The 23,504-nt window shown below is 41.3% G+C and overlaps 2 protein-coding genes across 2 annotated transcripts; both read left to right on the forward strand.

Annotated features, from left to right (window-relative positions):
* Positions 1 to 4,005: 4,005 nt before the first annotated feature.
* LOC110716218 lies at positions 4,006 to 4,563 on the forward strand. Its single transcript, XM_021894837.1, has 2 exons — positions 4,006 to 4,207; positions 4,373 to 4,563. The coding sequence occupies exons 1-2, from the start codon at positions 4,006 to 4,008 to the stop codon at positions 4,561 to 4,563; spliced, it is 393 nt and encodes a 130-aa protein (XP_021750529.1).
* Positions 4,564 to 7,294: 2,731 nt separating this feature from the next.
* On the forward strand, positions 7,295 to 7,687 carry LOC110716219. The gene has a single exon (XM_021894838.1). It carries the CDS (start codon positions 7,295 to 7,297, stop codon positions 7,685 to 7,687), a length of 393 nt encoding a protein of 130 aa, XP_021750530.1.
* Positions 7,688 to 23,504: the final 15,817 nt, after the last annotated feature.

A 23,504-nucleotide genomic window follows, 5' to 3' on the forward strand; every position in this document is an offset into this window, starting at 1 on the left:
CTCCGTCCCATAATATGTTAGACGTTAGAATTTTTTTTTTCTAGTTATATATTAGCTTTGATCATAATTTTTACTATTATAAAAAACATATATTTGATAAAATATGTTGTTAGATAGGTATTAATATAAAGCTTCGTAATATAATTTTTAAAATACTTTTCATTGATATTTAATTACATAAAAATAAAGTCAAAATAGTGCATTAGCATGTGTGCGAAATCGATTGTGTCAGATATTCCATGACAGAGGGAGTATATAATTATATTGTTGATAGTTTCACCTTCAACAGTAAAATTTTTCAAGTTTTTGCCCATGTTGGCTTATTATTGTACTTGATCAACCAAAAGCAGCTCAAGTGACCTAACTAAAATTATTATCGAGTTTGACAATTATTTTTTATTAATCTACTTTTGTATAATGTACTTGAATTAGTTATTACAATTTCTTATATGTGGTTGGCCAATCATCACCGGATTTTGATGAGTGGCATTTATGCCACCATTTCACCCTTTTTCACTAGAGAATTCACCCGATTTGTCACTTGTTTATATCTCTTCTTACCGTTTTTTACCTTTATTTTAGTTACTTTTCGCTCCCTCTCGTGTTTTTCCTTCTCTTTTATCTTTTCTTTTACTTTTTACCTCATATTCGTGTGTTTTGATAGCTCCTAACACTCGTGGGCGAATTTTGGATTTATAAACAGAGTTGGAGTTGCTAAGGTAGCTACTCAAGGAAAAGGAGATGCTGCAAAGGAAGAGGAGATGCTGCAAAGGAGAGGGTGCGCTGCTACAGGTAGCCGCGGGCGCAGGTCCCATAGCCGCGGGCGCGGACAAGTGCATCCTGAGCTACATAGCAGTTTCTAGAGATGGTTGGGAGAAGGCCTGGAGAGGGCGCGACTAAGAGGGTCGCGGACGCGGCAGCATTGGCCGCGGGCGCGACGAGCTGGGTTTTCCTAACTTTGTACCCACGATGGAGAGGGCGCGACAGTTTGACTAGAGAGGCCTCCCCCATGCCCGTTTGCCTTGTTTTAAGAAGAGACTATAAATAGCCTTTGGCTTGAATCTTCATGTATCCACTATTCCATTGACATCAAAAACACTTTATAGAGAGAGAAGATGAACATCTTTTAGAGAGAGAAAATAGCTAGTCTTGAAGTTTCAATCTTTGTAATCAAGATATTCAAGTTTTCTTCAAGATTATTGCAACTATTTCATGTTAGGCTAATCCCTCAACATTTATAATAGTAATCTCTTTTCCTTATTCTCTAGTTTTTAGTTTTATTGTTCTTATTAGTATTTTCTTCCATAAATTTCCTTGCTTTACTTGTTTCATTGCTTTCTCTTTGATTTAGAATCATGTTAAGTTTTGTTAGGATTGAATACATGTTTAGTTTAGTTGTCATGGCTATTTTCCTTTCTCTAGCTTAGATTTCTAGCTAGGGAAGGGGGGTGAAAATTATGTTTGCTTGAGTTTCTATTGATTATTGATTGGGTTTGCCTTGAGTTGATGATTTGTTCTTAAAAATGCTTGGAGTTATTGTTGTGCACCTTTAACCCCGATATTTTAGTCCTATATTAGATGCATGAGAATGATCTAGTTTAGATTTGATTGATTTCATCAACTTGCTTTGAGTAATTGCATGAGAATGAATTATTTTGAGTAGAGTTTGTACTCCTTGGCATGAATCCATATTGATTTTCATAGTTATCTTGTTGGTCATTATTGGAACCCCCTTTCCCTAGTGCTTTTTGACCATATTATCTTTATAGTCTTGCTTTCATTTTCATTTTAGAGTGTCTAGTTCAATCTCCTTATTTTTGGCTTGATTAGGTCTCTTGTGGTAGATAGTTTAATCATAGAACTTCTCAAAACAAACTATAATACCCCCTTTGTTACTTGCAATAGATCCTAGATTTCACAGTGATTGTGCATTACCCTGTTTCTTTGGGATTCAACCCTTACTTGCCACTATCTAGTATAAATTTGATAGAGCTAGATAGGAGTAAAAATTGTAGATTTGATCTAGGGTAGTAGTAACGACCTATTGTTCCCCGATCAAATTTTTGGCGCCGTTGTCGGGGAAACGGCTTGTTTTGCACTCTTATTGTGTTATTATTAGATTTGTTGCCTTTTTATTTTGTTCCTTTACTCTCTTGCTAGTCACTGCTAATTGTTTGCTTAGCTTTGGTGGATGGAAATGAGATCTCAAGGACCTCCTATACACTACATTGACTACAAAATCGACCGCACTTAGAGACAAGTCCGAAGACTTTATCAAGAAGAGGGACGAGGTTTTGGTGCTATTTTTGATAGTGAGAGTGATTCTTGATCTTCAAGTTCTCAAGGCGAGGAAATGGCAAGGCAAGAGAATGATGTTTTGTTTCGTGAGTTTGGGAATCCCGAGGATTATGAGCTCACGGGAGGGATTTTGCTACCCGTCACGGAAACCAACTTTACCATTCATCCTCAATACACTAGAATGGTTCAAGCGGAGCAATTTTCGGGTTCTCCAAGTGAAGATCCTATTGAGCATCTTGATAGATTCCTTGAGCTTTCTGCCATGATTCAAACCAACCAAGTTTCTCAAGAATACATCCGTATGCACTTATTCCGACAATCTCTTTCGGGTAGAGCAAAGAAGTGGCTCAAACAAGTCAAGCCAAACTCTCTCACGACATGGAGGGAGATAGTCAAGGCGTTCTTGAAGAGGTTCATTTCCGAAGAAAAGACCGCCGAGATGAGAAGGAAGATTGCATCATTTGAACGAGAAGCGGATGAGAGTCTTAGTGAAGCTTGAGAAAGATTCAAAGAGTTGGTACAAGCATGTCCTCATCACGAATACAATCAAAGCTTGCTCATGAGATTCTTCTATGATGGGTGGGAACCTATGTCTAGAGCTAACTTGGATGCGGGGGCGGGTGGCCAATTGATTAAGGTCCCTCGAAATCAAGTCGAAGCAACAATTGAAGAGGTAGTGAAGAACTACTCTTGGGGTGGTAGAAGGAGAAATGCACCAAAGAAGGGTGGAAAGTATGAATTGGAGAAGGTTGATCAATTGCAACATCAAATTGAGCTTTTGACAAAAGGGCTTGCAAAGTTGAATACGAGTGTCAATAGTGGGGCAAGCTCCTCTCAAGTCAATTATTTCTCTTGTCAAAATTGTGGTAGAACGAACCATGATACATCTTATTGTGGAGGTTTGAGCGCGAAGCATGTGGCGGCATACAACACAAGGCAAGATGTACATAGGGGAAGTGGAGGTGGAGTAGCTTGGAGGCAACCACCACTCGGATTTGCTCACCAACCTCAACAATGGAATCAACAAACTCAAAAGTCATACAACTCCAACCCCCAATACCAAAACCCACCTCTATTCCAAACCCAAAACCCAAGAGGAAACTACCCAAGAAACAACCAACACAATAATCAAAACCAATACCACAATCAAAATCAAGCGGCTCAAAGGAGTCAAGAGCAAGCATCTCAACCCGATTCTACTCAAACCCAAATTCTTCAACAACTTCAAGCCATGAATCAACAAATGCAAGAGGTCAACGCTCATAACAAGGTGGTTGATTCACATCTAGCTCAATTGGCCGAGAGATTCCCTTTCAACTCACCTTCTGCTCTACCCGGACAATCACAAACCAACCCTTCCAACATTGTGAAACCCGACTCTTGCAAGGCAATCACGTTGAGATCGGGTACATCCTATAAGGGTCCCAAGGAGGGGGATAGTGAGGAAAAGAAGAAAGGAGAAGAGAGTGTGAGTGAAGACAAGGAATTTGAAGAAGAGAAGGTTGTTGAAAAGAGAGAAATATGGAGAAAAAGAAGTCTAAAGATGTGGTGACATCTTCAACTCCTAGTGAGGCTAGGAATCTTGATGGACCGGTTCCCTTTCCCGGTCGACTTGCGGAGAGGAAGTTGAATGACAAGTTTGCAAAGTTCCTTAGTGTGATAAAGAACTTGCACATAAACCTCCCTTTCATTAAAGTTGTCACACAAATGCCTTCATACTCCAAGTTCTTGAAAGATATTCTCACCAACAAGAGGAAGCTTAATGATGATCTTATCACTCTCCCCCATCAAGTGAGTGCACTTGTTCAGCATAAGATGCCCAAGAAGCAAAAGGATCCGGGAAGTTTCACTTTGCCGGTAAAGATTGGGAACATGGAAGCTAGGGGTGCCTTAGGCGATCTTGGAGCAAGTGTCAATTTGATCCCTCTATCCATTGCTTAAAAGCTTAATATTGAAATGATCCCCACAAGAAAAACTATCCAATTGGCCGACCGTTCGGTGAAGCTACCTTGTGGTGATCTTGAAGATGTCCCAATTCAAGTTGTGCATATTTATGTGCCTTGTCATTTCGTAGTGATGGATATGGAGGAGGATGTTGATACTCCCTTGATTTTGGGTCGTGAAGCTCTTAAGACTTTGGGGGCGGTGATCAATTGCAAGAACAACACCATTACATGTGAGGTAGCCGATGAAAAGATTATTTTTGAGTTCTCTAAGCTACTCAAGACCCCCATGGTTGAGAAGTGCTATAGGGTTGATGTGTGAATGAAGAGTTAGATCGCTTGGGAAGGGTTATGATGAATCCTCAAGATCCAATGGTTGAAGCTCTTACATGCAAGGAAGAGTACCACTCTCAAGAAGCAAAAGAGTTTGTCATGGCCATTGAAGAAGTCAAAAAGGAGGAAGAGGATGATCCTAGGGATGATGAGCTTAAACTAGCGGAGGAGAAATTGGAGGAGAGTTCTAAGCCTCCTCCCAAGGTAGAACTCAAACCCCTTCCCCCTCTTTGAAATATGCTTATCTTGGAAATGAAGAGGAATACCCTATTATTGTCAATGCTACACTTGATGGTCTTGATTTTGAAAAATTGCTTGTTGTGTTGAGAAAATATAGAGATGTGATAGGGTATAGCATTGATGATATCAAGGGTATTAGCCCTTCTTTGTGCATGCATCGTATTCACCTTGAGGATGATCATTCCATCTTAATTAAACCTCTAAGGAGGTTGAACCCCAACCTCCAAGAGGTTGTGAAGAAGGAAATCTTGAAATTACATGAAGCGGACATAATTTATGCTATCTCCGATAGCAAGTAGGTTAGCCTGGTTCACGTAGTTTCAAGGAAAGGTGGAATGACCATCGTTAAGGGAGAAGGAGGAGAGGAAATCTCCATCCGGACGGTGACCGGGTGGAGAATGTGCATTGATTATAGGAGGTTAAACAAAAATACAAAGAAAGACCATTTTCCTCTCCCCTTCATGGACTAAATGTTGGAGAGACTCTCCCACCATGCTTTCTTTTGCTTTTTGGATGGATACTCCAGGTTTTTCCAAATCCCTATCCATCCAAATGATCAAGAGAAAACTACTTTCACATGTCCATATGGAACATTCGCATACCGAAGAATGTCATTCGGGTTATGCAATGCTCCTTCAACATTCCAATGATGCATGACTTCCATTTTTTCGGAAATGCTTGAAAATGAGATTGAAGTTCTTATAGATGATTTTAGTGTTGGTGGCTCGTCTTTTGATACATGTCTTTATAATCTTGAAAAAGTTTTGAAAAGGTGTTAAGAGACGAGTTTGGTTTTAAATTGGGAGAAATGTCATTTTATGGTCGAGGAGGGTATTTTCCTAGGCCAAAAAATGTCAAAGAAGGGCATTGAGGTTGATTCGGCCAAGGTTTCGGTGATTGCAAAGTTGCCCCCTCCTACTTCCGTTACGGGAGTTAGAGCTATTCTAGGGCGTGCCGGTTTTTACCGGAGGTTTATCAAGAATTTTTCATCAATTTCCAAACCTTTGACCAAATTACTCAGGATAGATGTTGTGTTTAGCTTTGATGAGGCATGTCTTGAGGCATTTCAAAAACTCAAGGAAGCTCTTATTTCCTCTCCTATTGTGGAAGCTTCGGATTGGAGCTTGCCTTTTGAGCTAATGTGCGATGCAAGTGATTTTGCAGTAGGTGCGGTGCTTGGGCAAAAGAAAGAAGGAAAATCTCATATCATCTACTACGCAAGTAGGACTCTTGATGAAGCTCAAAAGAACTATACAACTACATAGAAAGAAATGCTTGCGGTTGTGTTTGCCATGGACAAGTTTAGGTCCTATCTTATTTGCTCCAAGGTGATTGTGTACAAGGATCACATAGCGGTTCGCTATCTTATGACCAAGAAGGAAGCTAAGCCACGCCTCATCCGTTGGGTTCTTTCACTTCAAGATTTCGACATGGAAATGAGGGATAAAAAAGGAGCAGAGAACTTTGTGGCGGATCATTTGTCTAGGCTTCCTTTTGAGAACAAGGAGGATGTGCCAATCAATGAAGAAGTAGGATTTGAAACTCTCATGGCTATGGCTTCAACATCTAACCCGTGGTATGCGTATATAGCTAATTATCTTGCTTGCGGGGTCATTCCCCCGGAGTTTTCTTCTCAACAGAAAAAGAGGTTTTTCAAGGAAGTGAGGAGGTACTTTTGGAATGACCCCTATTTGTTTAAACAGTGTGGAGATGGATTCTTCTAGAAATGTCTTCCGGACCATGAGATCGAAGGAGTTCTTGAGCATTGCCACTCATTACCGTGTGGAGGACATGGGGGAGTTGATAAGACGGTGGCAAGGATTTCTCAATCCCTCCTATGGTGGCCAACGATGCATAAGGATGCTCATAAGTTCGTTTCAAGATGTGACAAGTGCCAAAGAAGTGGTGGCATAACCAAAAGGGATGAGATGCCTCAACAAAACATTTTGGAAGTTGAGCCATTTGATGTTTGGGGTGTTGACTTTATGGGGCCTTTTATCCCTTCATGTGGGAATTTGTATATCTTGGTAGCGGTGGATTATGTTACTAAGTGGGTTGAAGATATACCCTCCCCTACCAATGATCATAAGGTTGTGCTTAAACTTCTCAAGAAAATCATATTTCCGCGGTTCGGGGTTCCTAGGGTGCTAATTAGTGATGGAGGTTCTCATTTCGCCAAGAAGCAATTCGAAGCTCTTCTTAAGAGATATAGGGTTCATCACAAAGTTGGTCTACCTTACCATCCTCAAACCCAAGGGCAAGTGGAGGTGTCAAATAGAGGGATCAAGAACCTTCTCGAAAGGATGGTGAACAAGTCTAGGAAGGATTGGTCCCTCAAGCTTGACGACACGCTTTAGGCCTTGTGGACGGCAAACAAGACTTCAATTGGTACAACCCCTTATCGGTTGGTCTATGGGAAGGCTTGTCATTTGCCGGTTGAGTTGGAGTATAAAGCTTGGTGGGCAATCACAGAGCTAAACATGGATATGTCGTTGGCCGGTGAGAAGAGATTTCTCAAGCTCACCGAACTTGAAGAGCTTAGATATGATGCCTACGAGAACTCGAGACTATACAAGGAGAAAACTAAGAAATGGCAAGACCAACATATAAGGAACAAGAGCTTCAAGGTTGGAGATAAGGTGTTGTTATTCAACTCTAGGCTCCGTTTGTTTCCCGGAAAGCTCAAGTCCAAATGGTCGGGACATTTTGTGATTTCAAGGACTACTCTTTATGGGTCTTTTGAGTTGGAGGTGGGAAACAACAAGTTCATGGTTAATGGTCATTGTTTGAAGCACTACTTTTGCAAGGATGAAGTAGGCTTGATAGAATGTATGAGGCTTGATCCATTGGATCCTAAGCCACCTTTTGGATGATGGTTTATCATGGTCAAGCTAGTGACCTCATAAAGAAGCGCTTCTCGGGAGGCAACCCGAGTTCTCAAACTCTTTTGGTCTTGTATTTCTTTTATTTAGTCAATCTTGGTTGATTTCTCTTTAGATTCTTATTGCGTGCTTTTTGTTCTTCTTTTGTAGGTACTTGAATCTTTGGGCATTTAGTCTACAAATTTGAGAATGAAGGTGTTAAGGGGGAGTTATGAATCGAAAGAGAAGATTGCAATTGGATTTTTAGTCTCAAGTCCTAAGGGACTTATTGTGTTTCTGGAGATGCCCTAGAGATGCCTAGGAGAAGGCTTTCCATGAAGACCCGCGGGCGAGGCACTTAGACCCGCGGGCGCGGACAGGGTTTCTAGCCCCCTTTACTAACATTCTGGAGATGCTCAGGAGATGCCTGGGAGAGGGCTCTCCATGAAGACCCGCGGGCGTGGCACTTAGACCCGCGGGCGCAGACAAGTAAAACCCGCGGGCGCGGCCCTATCACCCGCGGACGCGGCCTACTGTTCTTTAGAAAAATTCAGAAAGCGGAGATGCCTAGGAGAGGGCGCGGCCCTATCACTCGCGAGCGCGGCGAACTGGTTTTGCAAATTTTACCCCCCTTTTTCCTCAGCATTTCTAAAATCCCTTTTTCCCCTAATTTGATTTTTGCTTCTTCTCTCTCTCTAAACCTCCAATCCTCTTCAAACCCTAACTCCTTCCACCTTAAAGTCTCATCAACATTCATCATTAAATCATCAAAAATCATCAAATTTCCTCACTTTCTCTCAAGTTTTCTCATCAAAGTCCGAAATTTCACCATTCATTACCCCATTTTCAGTGTTCTTCTCAAGGTTTGAACGGCTCTAGCATTTTCACCATTGAAGGGACCTTGAAGGTGGGTTTGAATTCTTTTTCAAAAGACTAGTTGGAGTAGTTTTTGGCACTCATTGTTGGTATATCTCTTTCCCACTCTAGTCTTTCTTTGAATTTGAAGCATTTCCTTTGGTGAGAAAATTGTTGTTTTGTGAATTTCATGTGGGAATTTCTGATGTTTGCATGCCTATTTTGTGTTGGTTATCTTATTGAGCATGGTTGATTGTTGATCTCTTGTTGACCTTGTTAATCGTTGTTGAGTTGTATTGCTTGGTTGGTGTTGCTTGGTGATTCCGAAAGTGTGCTCATTATGTTGGATTATTGAAGTAGGGAAATTGTCGTTGTGATTTGTGTGGTGTTTGATTGAAATTGGGTGTTGATAAAATGGTGTTTGGTTCAAAGAAGAGAAAAAGTGGGAAGGAACCACAAGGTTCAAAATCCGAAAACCCCCAACCAAATGAACAACCTCCTCCACCACCTTTTCCACCCCTCAAATTCCACAATAAAAATCACAAATCCATCTACGACAATTTGCAAAACCGGAAATTTAGACCCACAAAAAACTACCACCAACCCTCTACAACAAAGCTTGGCATAGACAACGATTGTTGGTTCCTATTCAACAATCTTAGGTTAGGCTCATTTGTGACAAGTGCCAACTGGACCTATAAGGAGCCCACTCTTGAGTTCCTAGCCTCCTTTGAATGTCATGCCGCGGGGGATAAGGACCTTGCCATCTCTTTTCAACTTTTCAACTAAAAGAGACTGTTAACCTTCGTCAATTTAACCAACTGTTGGACCTTAACCTAGACGCCAACATGTTCTTCCCCGAGCACGAGGTCTTTCGTGATTATAATCCCCTTTCGTGGTGGAAAGTCATCTCAAGGATGGACGCGTTCAATGCCAAGTATTCCTTGTCCAGTCAAATCACGCACCTGGCCATCAGACTTCTACATCGAATCCTTGGGTACATGGTTTTTAATAAACATGACTTGGGAAAGATCACAGCGGAGGAAATCCAAATTTTGTGGCTAGCTACACAGCCAGAGTTGGGGCATAGAGTGAATTTCGGTTTCCTATTCACCAAGTGCATTGAAGGGGTTCTCTCGGATACAAGAAAAGGGGAGATTGATGAGTGACATTTATGTCACTCCTAGGGTAGTCTTTTCTAGTAGTTTTAGCAATAATTTGGTTCATTCCAGGGTGCTTTTGTTATGTTTTGCCTAATTTAAGTAGTCCACCTATGTGTTGTGTAATGTGTTTCAATTTGGTTTAGGTGGTCTTTACTTCCCTTCCCCTACGTTGTATTACGCTTTGCCTTCCTGTTTTGTAATTGCAGAGTATTGCTGGTGATTCGGATTGGGAAAGAGAAGACTGCTAGAGCAAAGATTTAAGGCATGGCACCAGCGTTCAGACGCGGGCGCGCAATGCTAGGCGCGGGCGCGTCATCAAAGCGCGGGCACGCCACTTCTAGGCGCGGGCACGCGCTGAGCTGGCCCAGTCCCTTGATACCCATATTGGAGCGGGCGCGCTTACCTGGAGCGGCCGCGCCACCATCTAACGCGCGGGCGCGCCATTCTTCAGCGCGGGCGCGTCCTTCTGCTACGATCCGTAACTCAAAATTCTTATTTAAAACAGCAAGGAGGAGAGAGAAGGGGGAGCAGATTTTTTTTTAAGAATAATTTTCAGCAAAAAAATACTCTCTCTTAGTGAGCAACTTCATTATCCAACATTTTTGAAGCTTCAATAGTAACTTCTTTCATTTGTCCTTTATTATTATCTGATTTTATTTTTGTATTGTAAGTCACTTGATTTTCTCTCAATCTTGATATATTGTTGTTGCATGTTAGCTTTGTCCATAGATAATCACTTTTCCCCGAATTTTAGAATTACTTATAATCCAAACTTGGAATTTGCATGTTACTCACAATGAATTGTGAGTAGTCCTCTTGGCTAGGGGTTGGGTGAAACTAAACCTATTGGTGATTGTGTGAGTTTGGGAGTGATTTTGATGATGGATTGCGATTAAATTTGATTATATGGGATTGCTTGTTAGTTCTTCATGATAGGAGTAATTAACCTAGATTATTGAACTTGATGGCATGAAATGTTTGGTTCGACATGGAAATGTGAGTTGAATGTTTCATTACTTATTGCAATATGATTATGTATCTTTTGTTGCTAAGTTAATGAGGGATCTAAGCTTAGTAATTTGAGTTGTTTTCATATCGTTTGATGTTGGTCTTGCATGTGGTCTTTTCTATTCCATTATCCTTATTCCTCCCTATTTGCCTAATTGTTATTGGTTGAGTGAATCCCATTCCCCTAGTGTTTTTATCCATTGAATTCAACCTTTAGTTGTAGTTTGTTAGTTAATCACCACTTATACATTGATTTCGATTTAGCTTGAGCATTAAGATTATTTAGCAATTGATTCCCGTTCTCCGTGGACCGAACCCTTGCTTGCCATTGTACTTGTTTGAGTGAGGTGTTTGTTACAGATGTGTTTGAATGAGCCTAAATTGTGCGACCGATTTAGCGCTCGTCAGAGATACATTTCGGTGGGATGATCACTCGGTTGGCCGAGAAATTAGGTCACATGGACAAGTTGGGTTCTTGCACTCCCATTGAGAGAATTGATGGAAGTGATATTTGGTTCAATCTCGATCAATTGAAAACGATGAAATTCATTACGGATACGGAGGATAGAGGGAGGACTTGGAGTTTTCTAGTCTCCCACGAGCATCACTGTCTCCTCCCCAAGCCGGAGTTCACTTCTTTCACAAGGGAGGGGGTTAATCGCCCTTGGTAAGGAAGGATTCGGGTGTCCTCCCGGTCGCAAGGATAGAAATGGGTGAAGTTCATGATGAAAGGCATGACAATGAAGAGGATGAGAATGAGGTGGAGGTGATCCCTCTAAGTCAACAACAACAACAACGTCAACAAAGACAAGGAAGACATCAACAACAATAACAACAAAATCAACAATAATTTGACTACCATCAAGAGATGGCGGCGATGCGGGCCCAAATGGAGAGCATGCAACTCGGCATGCAAGGTATGATCGCATCCCAACAACACCATTTTTTTCAAACCAACGCTCTTTATGACGCTAGCGTGCGTAGAGGGGGTGTCACTACCCCAGTTAACTACCCATATGTGTCAGCCCAACAAGGGCCCGTGCCATCATGGGGGGGTGACAACCAACCTACGTACCCCTATTGGCAGGGTCCCTCGGACCCCAATGTGCCACGGCGTGAGTTCCCCGACGAGTCCAGTCATTATGACTACCGGGTTTCGGGTGGGAGTGATTATAGGGGTGACCGTAACTACTCCTATGTTGATCCCTCTCACCTTTCGCCTCTTGCTCAACCCAAGCCATATGACCAATTATCTGCATCCCAACTAGACCTCTTCAAAGGTCATTATGGGTGGCCTCCCGGATACACCGTAGGTTGGGATCCCCATGGCCCCCCCTCGGGCTTTTCATACGATAGTTGGAATGCGGATGACGGTGGTGTCGCCCTAGTGGCCAATAATCCCCCCCCTTCGGTCTGTTTGTTTGTCCCTCCCTTCATTCCATTTGCATGTGAAGCATCGGGGACGATGCTCTTATCTATTGTGGGGGGGTGTTTGAAGTCAAAAGGGGTGTAGTTTAGGTAAGTGTGGGGGAAGACACCAAGGACTCATGGGAAAAATTAGGGGATTGGTTTGATTTTGTCTTATTGCATGGTGTTGTTGGTAAGCTCTTGGTAGCATTATTTTTGTTTGTTGTTGATGATGTCTATTTTTATGATGATGATGAGGATTTGAGATTGAGTTGAGTTTGGGTAGTTGATTATGCCCAAAAATTTGAGTTGATAGATCTTTCTTTTTTTTTTTCCTTCTAACTTTTTTCTTTGTATAGTGTTTGTTTTGCTTTTATCTCTCTCTTTTATAGCTTCGAAGAAAATTGGAAGCAACTTTTGGAGACATGTAAATTGTAAGGTTGCTTCGTTATTCTTCAAGAGACATATGGGTGAGATCCTTCCTTTACTCTCTCCTTTCTTTCTTTTGGTGTGCTTAGTTTAGGACTAGTATAGGAAGAAGTTGAATGGTTCAAGGTTGTTTTCATTTGGTTCTAAGGAACCTGGGATCGTTGGTGTTGATACCGAACGGTCATTGTATGTCGATTGGGATTTATTTGGATTTAAATGCCTCATTTGCGAACCTTTTTGATTTCTTCCTTCCTCTCTTGTTTAGTTTTCGTTTTTGTGTTACAAACATAACTATGGCAAGATGATATGAATGTGTTTTGGAATTTTCTTGTACATTTGGACTCTATTTCGTTGATGATGCACCTTAGAATGCTTGTTTCTTCTTAACTTTATGATGAGATGCACGGTTTGAGATTGCCTTTGGTTGAATTAGACGAACCTTAGCTAAGGTAGCAAGGTTAAGAACTTGTGAGGGCGTTTGAACCCTTAGTTCATGGGAAGTGGTAAGATGGAGTTGCTCCCCGTAGTGGATTTGAAGCCCTTTAGTTGGCATTTGCTTAACTTTTTCATCCCTTGTGAGGTTTATTTTGTTCAAGCCTTCATCAATTTATTGTGCGGTATTTTAGGATCCTCGACTATGCGTGTCTTAATCCTTGTGTTGATTTCTAGCTCCCGAGATCGTGACCTAGAACTTTTAGGGGAGGAAAAGGGTACCTTTTCTCATTTTCGTTTATGTTTTCTTTTGTTTAGTTACAAATTTGATTTTTTGTTTGCACCAACCTTCTTGCTAGCCAATTTGAGCCTAATGTTTCCCATTCCTGTCTTGACCGCATTACAAGCCTAACGACCTATGTTTTACCAACCCTTTTAGTTAGTGAAGCATTTCGTGTGTAAGGGTAATGTAGTGAGCATAGTGAATATGAGAAAGAATTATGTGGAGAATTGGTTTGAAGCAAAGAGTTGAAAGTTGAGCTTGTATATGAACATGCAAGGAAAAGTTTGAGAAGAAAGATGCAATCTAAGAGGATCAAATGAAGTTTAAAAAAAAAAAAAAAAAAAAAAAAAAAAAAAAAAAAAAAAAAAAAAAAAAAAACAAGAAGAGGAGAGCTTTGAAGTTCCTTTCCTTCGAATAAGGGTGGTAATGTAATGAAATCGAAATGATGGATGTTCGTTTGAGTTGTGGTCGTTTCTTGATTTTTGTCTATGAGAGTTGGCCATTCTCTTGCTTCACTTAGGATTTGCCACCACTATTTTAAATGATCTCCCTACCTTTACCTTCAGCCAAGTCATTACAACCCTAGTAAAGACCCTTAGACTTTAGGGGGGCGTGGTCAAAAACTGGTGGAGGGAGATAGTTTTCAACCCTATGGAGAGAGCATGCATAGTTGAGATGTCGGGATGACTTTATACCTCCTCAAAAAGAATCTTTTTCCGGTTCCTTCGTGGAATCATGAGGAGCCAACTAGGGGGATGATTTGAAGCTAGTGGGGAGAACGCGGACCGTTTTAGAGGGGACTAGGGCGGAGAATGAATCACTAGTTCTCTATGCTTGGCTTAGGCTTGACTATTGCAACCATTGGCATCTTGGGGCGTGTTTACATCGTGTAATTGAGAAAGACTAGTATTCTCTTGCGTTGTCCACCCTTTTGAGTCCGAATAGAGCACATGTCCACCCTAAAACTCGATTTACTTTTCTAACCCTTGCCATGTTGTGTTTGTCTTTGTAGTGTTCACTTTGTCTTTCTTTTCTTAGTTTTTCTTGAGGACAAGCAAGAGGAAAGTGTGGGGGATTTTGATGAGTGGCATTTATGCCACCATTTTACCCTTTTTCACTAGAGAATTCCCCCGATTTGCCACTTGTTTATACTCTTCTTACTGTTTTTACCTTTATTTTAGTTACTTTCGCTCCTTCTCGTGTTTTTCCTTCTCTTTTATCTTTTCTTTTACTTTTTACCTTCTATTCGTGTGTTTTAATAGCTCTTAGCACTCGTGGGCGAATTTTGGATTGATAAACGGAGTTGGAGTTACTAAGGTAGCTACTCAAGGAAGAGGAGATGCTGCAAAGGAAGAGGAGATGCTGCAAAGGAAAGGGCGCGCTGCTACAGCTAGTCGCGGGCGCAGGTCCCATAGTCGCGGGCGCGGATAAGTGCATCCTGAGCTACATAGCAGTTTCTGGAGATGGCTGGGAGAAGGCTTGGAGAGGGCGCGGCTTAAAGGGCCGCGGGCGCGGCGAGCTGGGTTTTCCCAACTTCGTACCCACGACGTAGAGGGCGCGACAGTTTGACTAGAGAGGCCTCTCCCATGCCCGTTTGCCTTGTTTTAACAAGAGACTATAAATAGTCTTTGGCTTGAATCTTCATGTATCCACCATTCCACTGACATCAAAAACACTTTCTGCAGAGAGAAGATGAACATCTTTTAGAGAGAGAAAATAGCTAGTCTTCAAGTTTCAATCTTTGTAATCAAGATATTCAAGTTTTCTTCAAGATTATTACAAATATTTCATGTTTGGCTAATCCCTCAACATTTATAATAGTAATCCCTTTTCCTTATACTCTAGTTTTTAGTTTTATTGTTCTTATTAGTGTTTTCTTCCATAAATTTCCTTGCTTTACTTGTTTCATTGCTTTCTTCTTGATTTAGAATCATGTTAAGTTGTGTTAGGATTGAATACATGTTTAGTTTAGTTGTCATGGCTATTTTCCTTTCTCTAGCTTAGATTTCTAGCTCGGGAAGGGGGGTGAAAATCATGTTTGCTTGAGTTTCTATTTATTATTGATTGGGTTTGCCTTGAGTTGATGATTTGTGCTTAAAAATGCTTGGAGTTATTGTTGTGCACCTTTAACCCCAATATTTTAGTCCTAGATTAGATGCATGAGAATGATCTTGTTTAGGTTTGATTGATTTCATCAACTTGCTTTGAGTATTTGCATGAGAATGAATTATTTTGAGTAGAGTTTGTACTCCTTGGCAACAATCCATATTGATTTTCATAGTTGTCTTGTTGGTCATGATTGGAACCCCCTCTCCCTAGTGCTTTTTTACCATATAATCTTTATAGTCTTGCTTTTCATTTTCATTTTAGAGTGTCTAGTTCAATCTCCTTATTTTTGGCTTGATTAGGTCTCTTGTGGTAGATAGTTTAATCATAGAACTTCTCAAAACAAACTATAATAGCCCCTTTGTTACTTTCAATAGATCCTAGATTTCACAGTGATTGTGCATTACCCTGTTTCTTTGGGATTCGACCCTAACTTGCCACTATCTAGTATAAATTTGATAGAGCTAGGTTAGGAGTAAAAATTGTAGATTTGATCTAGGGTAGTAGTAACGACCTATTGTCCCCCGATCAGGGGGTTACTCGTTAGTACTACAGGGGTTACTCGATTAGTGTTACAGTGATTACTTTTGAAAGGAATGGTGTCCTTCCAACAAGTGTATTCTTCCGATAAAGGGTTCAGAATTATCACGGTGCTAATTCTTCAGTAAGGTCAAGTGATCGGAATGCCTAGGTGGAGGCCGCTTCTGATCAGTAATATCAATGTACAATTGATGTTAAAGCTTAATCTTAAATGAACCCTTCGGGTCGAACCCAATCGTACCACCGATCCGAGACGACGAATTAATCCAAAAGGATTTAATGAGTCAGCAGAGTTATACGAATACAGACGTTGGAATCCGAGCCTAGGGCGTCGAGACCGAGCGTCGCAAAATCACAAGCGACAAGTACGAGTGTAGCCGTAGCACCACAATGGTCTAACCATTTGGATGTTAGGCTAGTTCAAGCTAGCGTGCACCTAGCAGGGCTAGGCGCAAGCCTAAGCACGCTAGGTGTGCTAGGCGCACCATCGCAGCCTAGGTGCACCATCGCAGCCTAGGCGTGCACATGGCAGCCTATCGCAAAGCACCACAAGCCCCAGGCAGCCCATCGCAGCTAGCAGCGTGCTAGCCTGGGTACGTATGGCAAGCTATCGCAAGCGCCACATGCACCAGGCAGCCCATCGCAGCTAGCAACGTGCTAACTTAGGTTCCTGGGTGCGCATGGCAGGCTATCGCAGCACCCTAGAACCACGCACAGCACCATCGCAGTCCTAGGCACATGCGTGTGTGCGTGTGCGTGTGCACTGTCGCCCAGCAGCACGGAGCTGTGTGCTTGTGTGCGTGCCTTCGCATGGCAACACTAAGCACAGCAAGCCAGCAAGCAGCACTGGCCTTGCGTGTGTAGGCACCATCGCAGGCCATGCACCAAGCACAGCGCACCTATGTGTGTGCGTGCCTCGCACCAAGCATAGCAGTGCTAAGCACTGGCTGATGCGTGTGCGAGCGTTGCGTGGTGCATGGTGCGTAGCGTGCTGCGTGCGTGGTGCGTAGGATAATGCGAGGGAAGGGCCAGCATGCGTGGCTCGCTAGCAGCACGCATGTTGGCTGTGCTAGGAATGGCGCGCAAGGAAAGTGTGCGTGGGCTGCTGGGGGGCCAATGCCAGCACTATGTGCTAGCAGCGCCCAACGCCAGCACACAAGCACCAGCACCAGCCCAGCAGCAGCACGCACTGGCTGGCTGGCTGGGTGCTGGGCAGCAAGGCACTGCTAGCTGGCACGCTAGCTGGCAGCCAGCTAGCCCTCCCTTAACCCGGTTTTGTGCAAGGTTGTGGGGACCAAATCAAGGCCTTGGGGAGCAAGGCATATGGTCCCCCACCTAACCTTGGCCACCACTCTTTTGCATGTGATCATGCCACTTGTCGAAATGTGATTAACTTGATTATTTATTTAATTTGGAAATTAAATAAATCTTTGATTTTCAACACTCCCACATTGGTGGAGGATGAAAAACCAAGGGTTCATTTCCCTATAAATACCATGCTTGGGTATTGGGAAATGAACAACCTTGAGTGGAATTAAAAGGGCAACTCTAAGAAAGAGTAAACCTTTGATTCGTAAAACTCATAGTTATTTTGTCCGGGTCTTGACTAACCTTCAAGACTTAGGACGCTCGGGTCGGGTCGAGGGTACGATCCGTCGGAGATCTCGTGTTTTCGTGATTTTAAAGTAAGAGCTCTTTGGGAGGGAAGCACGCGACAAAGGTATAATTCTTGTTCTTAATCTTGTTTGATTAAGTTTAATATGCTTATTAATTGTTTTAATTAAGGGGCGGGTCTTAGTGGGTTTCCTTCCGCGTAGTGACGGGTCACTACGAAACCCTACAGTGGTATCGGAGCCACGCTCCTTTTAATTTTTGCAATTATTTTTAATTAAGGTGTTTTAAAAGAATTTAATTTTCTGGTTCATGTTCTTCTAATTAGATTAGATGCTCGTTTTAATTAATTTTAAAGCTTGATTTTATTTTTGATTTGGCTGTCGAACCCAGATTTTGGCTTAAAAATAGTGATTTTTGGGTGTAATCGACATTCTGGAACAGATTCAACCCTTTAAGGATTGTCCAGAAGCCAAATTCGAACCAGAAACCCAATTTTTCTGGGGTTTTTCATTTTTCAACGAAAATTTTAATTCTTTTTAAGCCTTGATTAATGCAAGCATTACAAGGTTAGATTAAATGCACATTTGCATCACTAATCTACTGGTTTTAAAATATCCTTGAGCATAATAATGGAGTTTTTATTAGTGCTTAAGTTGATATACCAACTTTTCACATAAACTTGTTTTTCACAAATTTTGCAAATAAATTGCAATAAAGTGTGAAAATTTGTTGTGATTTTGTAATTTTAAGTTCCCAAGTAATGTTAAAGCTCTAATCTTTAAAGGTTTAAATGATTGGAACCCTAACCCTAAATTCCATGTTGAACAAAGTTTGGATTTTTCATGTTTGGTTGATTAAAATCCATCAAGTTCAATTACTTGTGAGTAAAATTTGATTAATCTTCATATTGGAAGATGTAATCTTGGTATTTTACACAAGTATACAAGTTGAAAATTTTTTATCATTGGATGGTTAATTTATTTTTCCAACTCCCATTTGTCAAATCCATCATTAATTTGCATATTGGCAAGATTAATTTTGGACATAGCTCATTTTATTTTAATCATAAAGTTAGACCTAATTTTATTCAAAATTGAAATTTTGGACAATTTAGGCTTGTGCACCAATAAAATAAATTTTATTTAAGTAGGACTTAATTTTATTTTATTTTATTTTTCCTCAAATTAATTTTAAAATGTAATTTAGAATTAATTTATGCCACACATAAATCGGAATCAAAATCCCGAGAAATGCACGCAAATCGATGCAAAACCGCAAGCGTCACCAAGGCTAGCCGGGCTGCCTGTGGTGCGCAGATGGCTATGCATCGTTGGTGCGTGGCTGTGTGGCGAGGAGGCATCTACGTAGTGCGTGTGCTGGTGCATGGGCCTTAGGCTGCTGGTGCGCTTGTGCTGCTGCTCGGCAGCGAGGCAGCAAGCCCCAGCCAGCCAGCCCACTGCTGCCTCACCAGCAAGCTGCTAGCATGCGTAGCATGATGCTGGTGCTAGCTAGCAAGGCAGGCTGTGCTAGGCACACTTGCTAGCTGCCAGCACCACGCACCATGGCGTAGGGCCATGGGCTGCCTAGCAGGCATGGTGCGCACCCACTAGGGGTTTTGTGGGAGGTTATTGCTTAATGTTTGAGCTATACAATTTTGCAAATTTTTCAATTTTAAAATGTTTTGGTAATTACTTTAACGAGGCTAAAAACCTCGATTTTCGATTTTGCAAAATTTTGACAAATTATGGGTTATGCCAACTTAATTAATCGGATTAATTAAGTACGGATGCGGAATTTAGTGGGAGCTTAATTAAGTGCGTTAGCATTTTGCGTTTAGAAATAATGGATTAAACAACTTTGACTAGTTTTAATTAGGCGCGTTAATTGGATTAACCACCTAAGTTAGTTACTAGTTTTGCGTGTTTAATTATGTATTTTGTAAAATTGCATGGGCCATTCACAAATAGTGAATGGGTGAATGGAAGATTGTTTTCAAAACAGGTCTTTGAAAATGGCAACTAGTGGGGCCCGACTAGGATAGAAAATACGGACTGCGTTCCGTTATGTATTTTTGTAAATCTAAATACGGTCTGCGAACCGTTAAGTATTTTTGTACTATTAGATTAATCTTAGTCGTTCTAGCTAGCTTCTTTTATTTCATTTTGGCCAAGATGTCTCAAGACGGCGTTTCGACGAAGACGAGCCAAGATGAAGACCCATGGAAATTGAAGATTTCAAGGGGTCATGCTAGTTGCCAAATGCATCTATTTTATGCCTTATATATTGTTATTATATATGATTGCTAGATGCATGTCTAGGATTTCTATTATGTTGCGACGATTAGTTAAGTTCACTTAAATCAACCAACATAGAAACACTAGGTCCCTTTAATAATATTGAGCTAAAATTTGCCGTTCCAAGAACAACACTTACCGAACTAATGCGCGTACGTGATGGATTACGCCAAAGCGAGGCATCACTACTTCCCTAGGAACGTAAGGTATACTAGGTATACAAGTTGTCTTGGTTATGCTCAACGATATCAGTAAGGAGTCCTTAGATGTCGTGGCAAAAGAGATAAAATGTCAAGAATGCATTAGATGCGACATTTTATCAAACTGAGAGTAGCTTGGAGCTATTAGCAATTGGATTGCTTACCTTTAGATATTTAATGATTAAGACAAGCCAAAGCATGCTTAACCATTTCTTGATCTTTGGGATCTCAGAATCATTTTATTCTCGCCCATAAGGGACAATTTTAAATGCGTGGATAAAATACTCAATAAGATTGAATATATGCATGAACGTTTTAAATTTCAACTTATTGATGTGTGAATGGTTTTTCCCTTCAAATTCTTTCAATTGTAGAATCATGTCTGCTAGTAACTCAAACAACGACCAAATGTGCCCGAAACTCCCCGAAAAGTTAGCTATCAAGCTTAACTTAACAAACCTTGAAGAATGGGAAGAAGAACTCAGGAGAACTCTCCGAAGTTGTTCCAAAGAGTATGTTCTGGCTACTTCCCTCCCAACCCTCTGTTCCAAGAAACTCTTGAGTGACGAAACTTATTGTGCATGGTCAAGAGATTGCAAATTAGTGTAACAACTCATGGCTAATTCCATCCCGGAAGAATGGAAAGAAAAACTTCCATTCTCTTTCCCGGACTTGTTCCTTGGAGGACTAAGGGATGTTGTCGGTGTGAGATTCGCTAAGAGTTTCAACGACAACAATGATGGACTCTTGTTTGAAGTGACTAGGTCACTTACAGACATGAATGTAAAGCCATCGGATCAAGGTTGTCTTGCGAAAGAGAGGTACCATCTTTGGTCTACAGTCTGCAACACCAAGTTGAGACCGGGTGTGCCCCTCCGACCCCATGTGGCAAGAATGACTAAGCTCTTCAAGCACATGGAACTCCTCGGAATTCCACTAGAAGATGGAATGGCTGGTCATATTATGCTCACTTCACTCCACTCAGGATATGATGCACTAAAGGCATATATTTATGAATCAAAGGAGACACATTCCTTGAAGAATGTGGTGGAGCTACTTCACCGAGCCAACTCATTTAAGGCAACCAAAAGACCATCAAGAAGGAGGGATTTCAAGGTTAAAGCTAAGATGTGTTGCTTCTATTGTGGCGGGCAAGGCCACTTCAAGAGAGAATGCAAGCTCTTTCGAGAGGAGGAAGAGAGGAAAGGAGCATCTACCTCAGGTATCTTCCTAAACACTTGTGAATTAAGCTTATCATAAGGTATTGGATACCAAGTATGACTCACTTTATGTTGCCTTTTCAGGAACCAAGTGAGAAGCTTATCAAGTGTTGGTGCATGGACAAGAAGACGACGAAGATGGTTTTTCGGTCGTGCTTGCATGCACTATTTTGTCTATGACATGTAATTAAACTAATTCTAGTTTTTCATCATGCCTTTGAACATACTATGATCCACGGTGTTGGACACCTAGGAATTTTGGATGTAAGACTTTGACAATAGTTGTTTCAAGTTTGTCTTACAAATTTATGTTCAATTAAATTGCATGTTTTTTACATATGATTAGACAAAAGTTGATACCACTAGCTAAGACCATCGAGTCGAATCAAACCTACTTGTGGCATTGTCGTCTTGGCCATATTAACATCAAGCGCATCAAGAAACTTCTTCAAGAAGGTGTTCTTGACTCATTCGACTTAGAGTCGTTTGAAAATTGCGAAGGATGCTTATTAAGCAAGATGATAAAACAGCCATTCTCCAAATTGGGAGAAAGGGCAAGTGACTTATTAGGTCTAATACACACATATGTATGTGGACCAATGAGCACACCCGCAAGACAAGTTTACCGATATTTCATCACTTTCACCGACGATTATAGTAGATATGGCTATATCTACTTAATGTCGAATAAATCTGAATCCTTTGAGAAATTCAAAGAATTTCAGAAAGAAGTTGAAAATCAACTTGGCAAGAAAATCAAAGCACTTCGATCGGATCGAGGTGGCGAATATTTGAGCCATGAATTCGACGATCACTTGAAAGAAAATGGCATTCTTTCAGATTTGACACCTCCCGGAACTCCTCAATGGAACGGAGTGTTCGAACGGAGGAATCGAACCTTGTTAGACATGGTTCGATTAAAGATGGGTCTTAGTGAACTCCCTATCTCTTTCTGGGGACATGCGCTACAAACTGCAGCACTAACACTAAATACAGCTCCGTCAAAAGCTGTTGAAAAGACTCCATATGAATTATGGACTAAGAAACCCCCTAGGTTGTCTTTTCTCAACATTTGGGGATGCAAAGCATATGTCAAACGATTAATTTTGGACAAACTTCACCCCAAATCGGATAAGCGTTTCTTTGTGGGATATCCAAAAGAAACCAAAGGGTATTACTTCTACAATAAATCCGAGAACAAAGTATTTGCTGCTCGTGATGGTGTCTTTTTGGAGAAGGATCACCTTTCCAAAATGACAAGTGGGAGGAAAATCGAACTCGACGAAGTTCGAGAGGAAGAGCAACAATGTCAACCTGACAAAACTGACAATCTAGAAGCTTTGGAAGCATCTAAGAAGATTGGTCAGAATCAAACAGACAATGTAAATGCTCAACCTATTACCCTTTGTAGGTCGCAACGGCAAAGATCTCAACCAGACAGATACCTCGGTATCGTCTTAACCGATGATCAGGACATCCTAGTCATGGATGGTGATGAGCCAGCGCCATACAAACAAGCTATGACGAGCCCCGACTCTGCAAAATGGCAAGAGGCCATGAAATCCGAGATGAACTCCATGTCTGAAAATCAAGTCTGGGACTTGGTGAATTTGCCCGAGGGTTACACACCCATTGGTTGCAAATGGATCTTCAAATTGAAGACAGACAAGGATGGAAATGTATCAATATACTAGGCTAGACTGGTGGCAAAAGGTTATAGGCAAGTCCACGGGATTGACTATGATGAAACTTTTTCACCAGTTGCAATACTAAAATCCGTCCGGATCATCCTAGCGATTGCTGCATATTACGATTATGAAATATGGCAAATGGATGTCAAAACCGCCTTCCTTAATGGAATTTTGGAAGAAACTGTGTATATGACACAGCCAGAAGGTTTTGTCGATCCAGACAACGCTGGAAAGGTTTGCAAGCTGAAGAAGTCCATTTATGGACTAAAGCAAGCCAGCAGAAGTTGGAATCTGCGATTTGATGAAGCCATTAGCAAGTTTGGTTTTATCAAGAATCCAGATGAATCTTGTGTATACAAGAAGGTCAGTGGGAGTGATATTGCATTCCTAGTCCTGTATGTCGATGACATACTTCTCATTGGAAACAGCACAAAATTGTTGGAGTCCGTAAAGGGTTGTATAGGAAAGTGCTTTTCAATGAAGGACTTAGGAGAGGCACAATACATATTAGGCATCAAGATCTATAGGGATAGATCTAAGAGGATGATTGGATTAAGCCAGAGTACTTACATTGATAAGGTACTAGC

This window comes from Chenopodium quinoa, unplaced genomic scaffold (assembly GCF_001683475.1).
Source record: "Chenopodium quinoa cultivar QQ74 unplaced genomic scaffold, ASM168347v1, whole genome shotgun sequence".
Classification (NCBI taxonomy): Eukaryota; Viridiplantae; Streptophyta; class Magnoliopsida; order Caryophyllales; family Amaranthaceae; genus Chenopodium; species Chenopodium quinoa.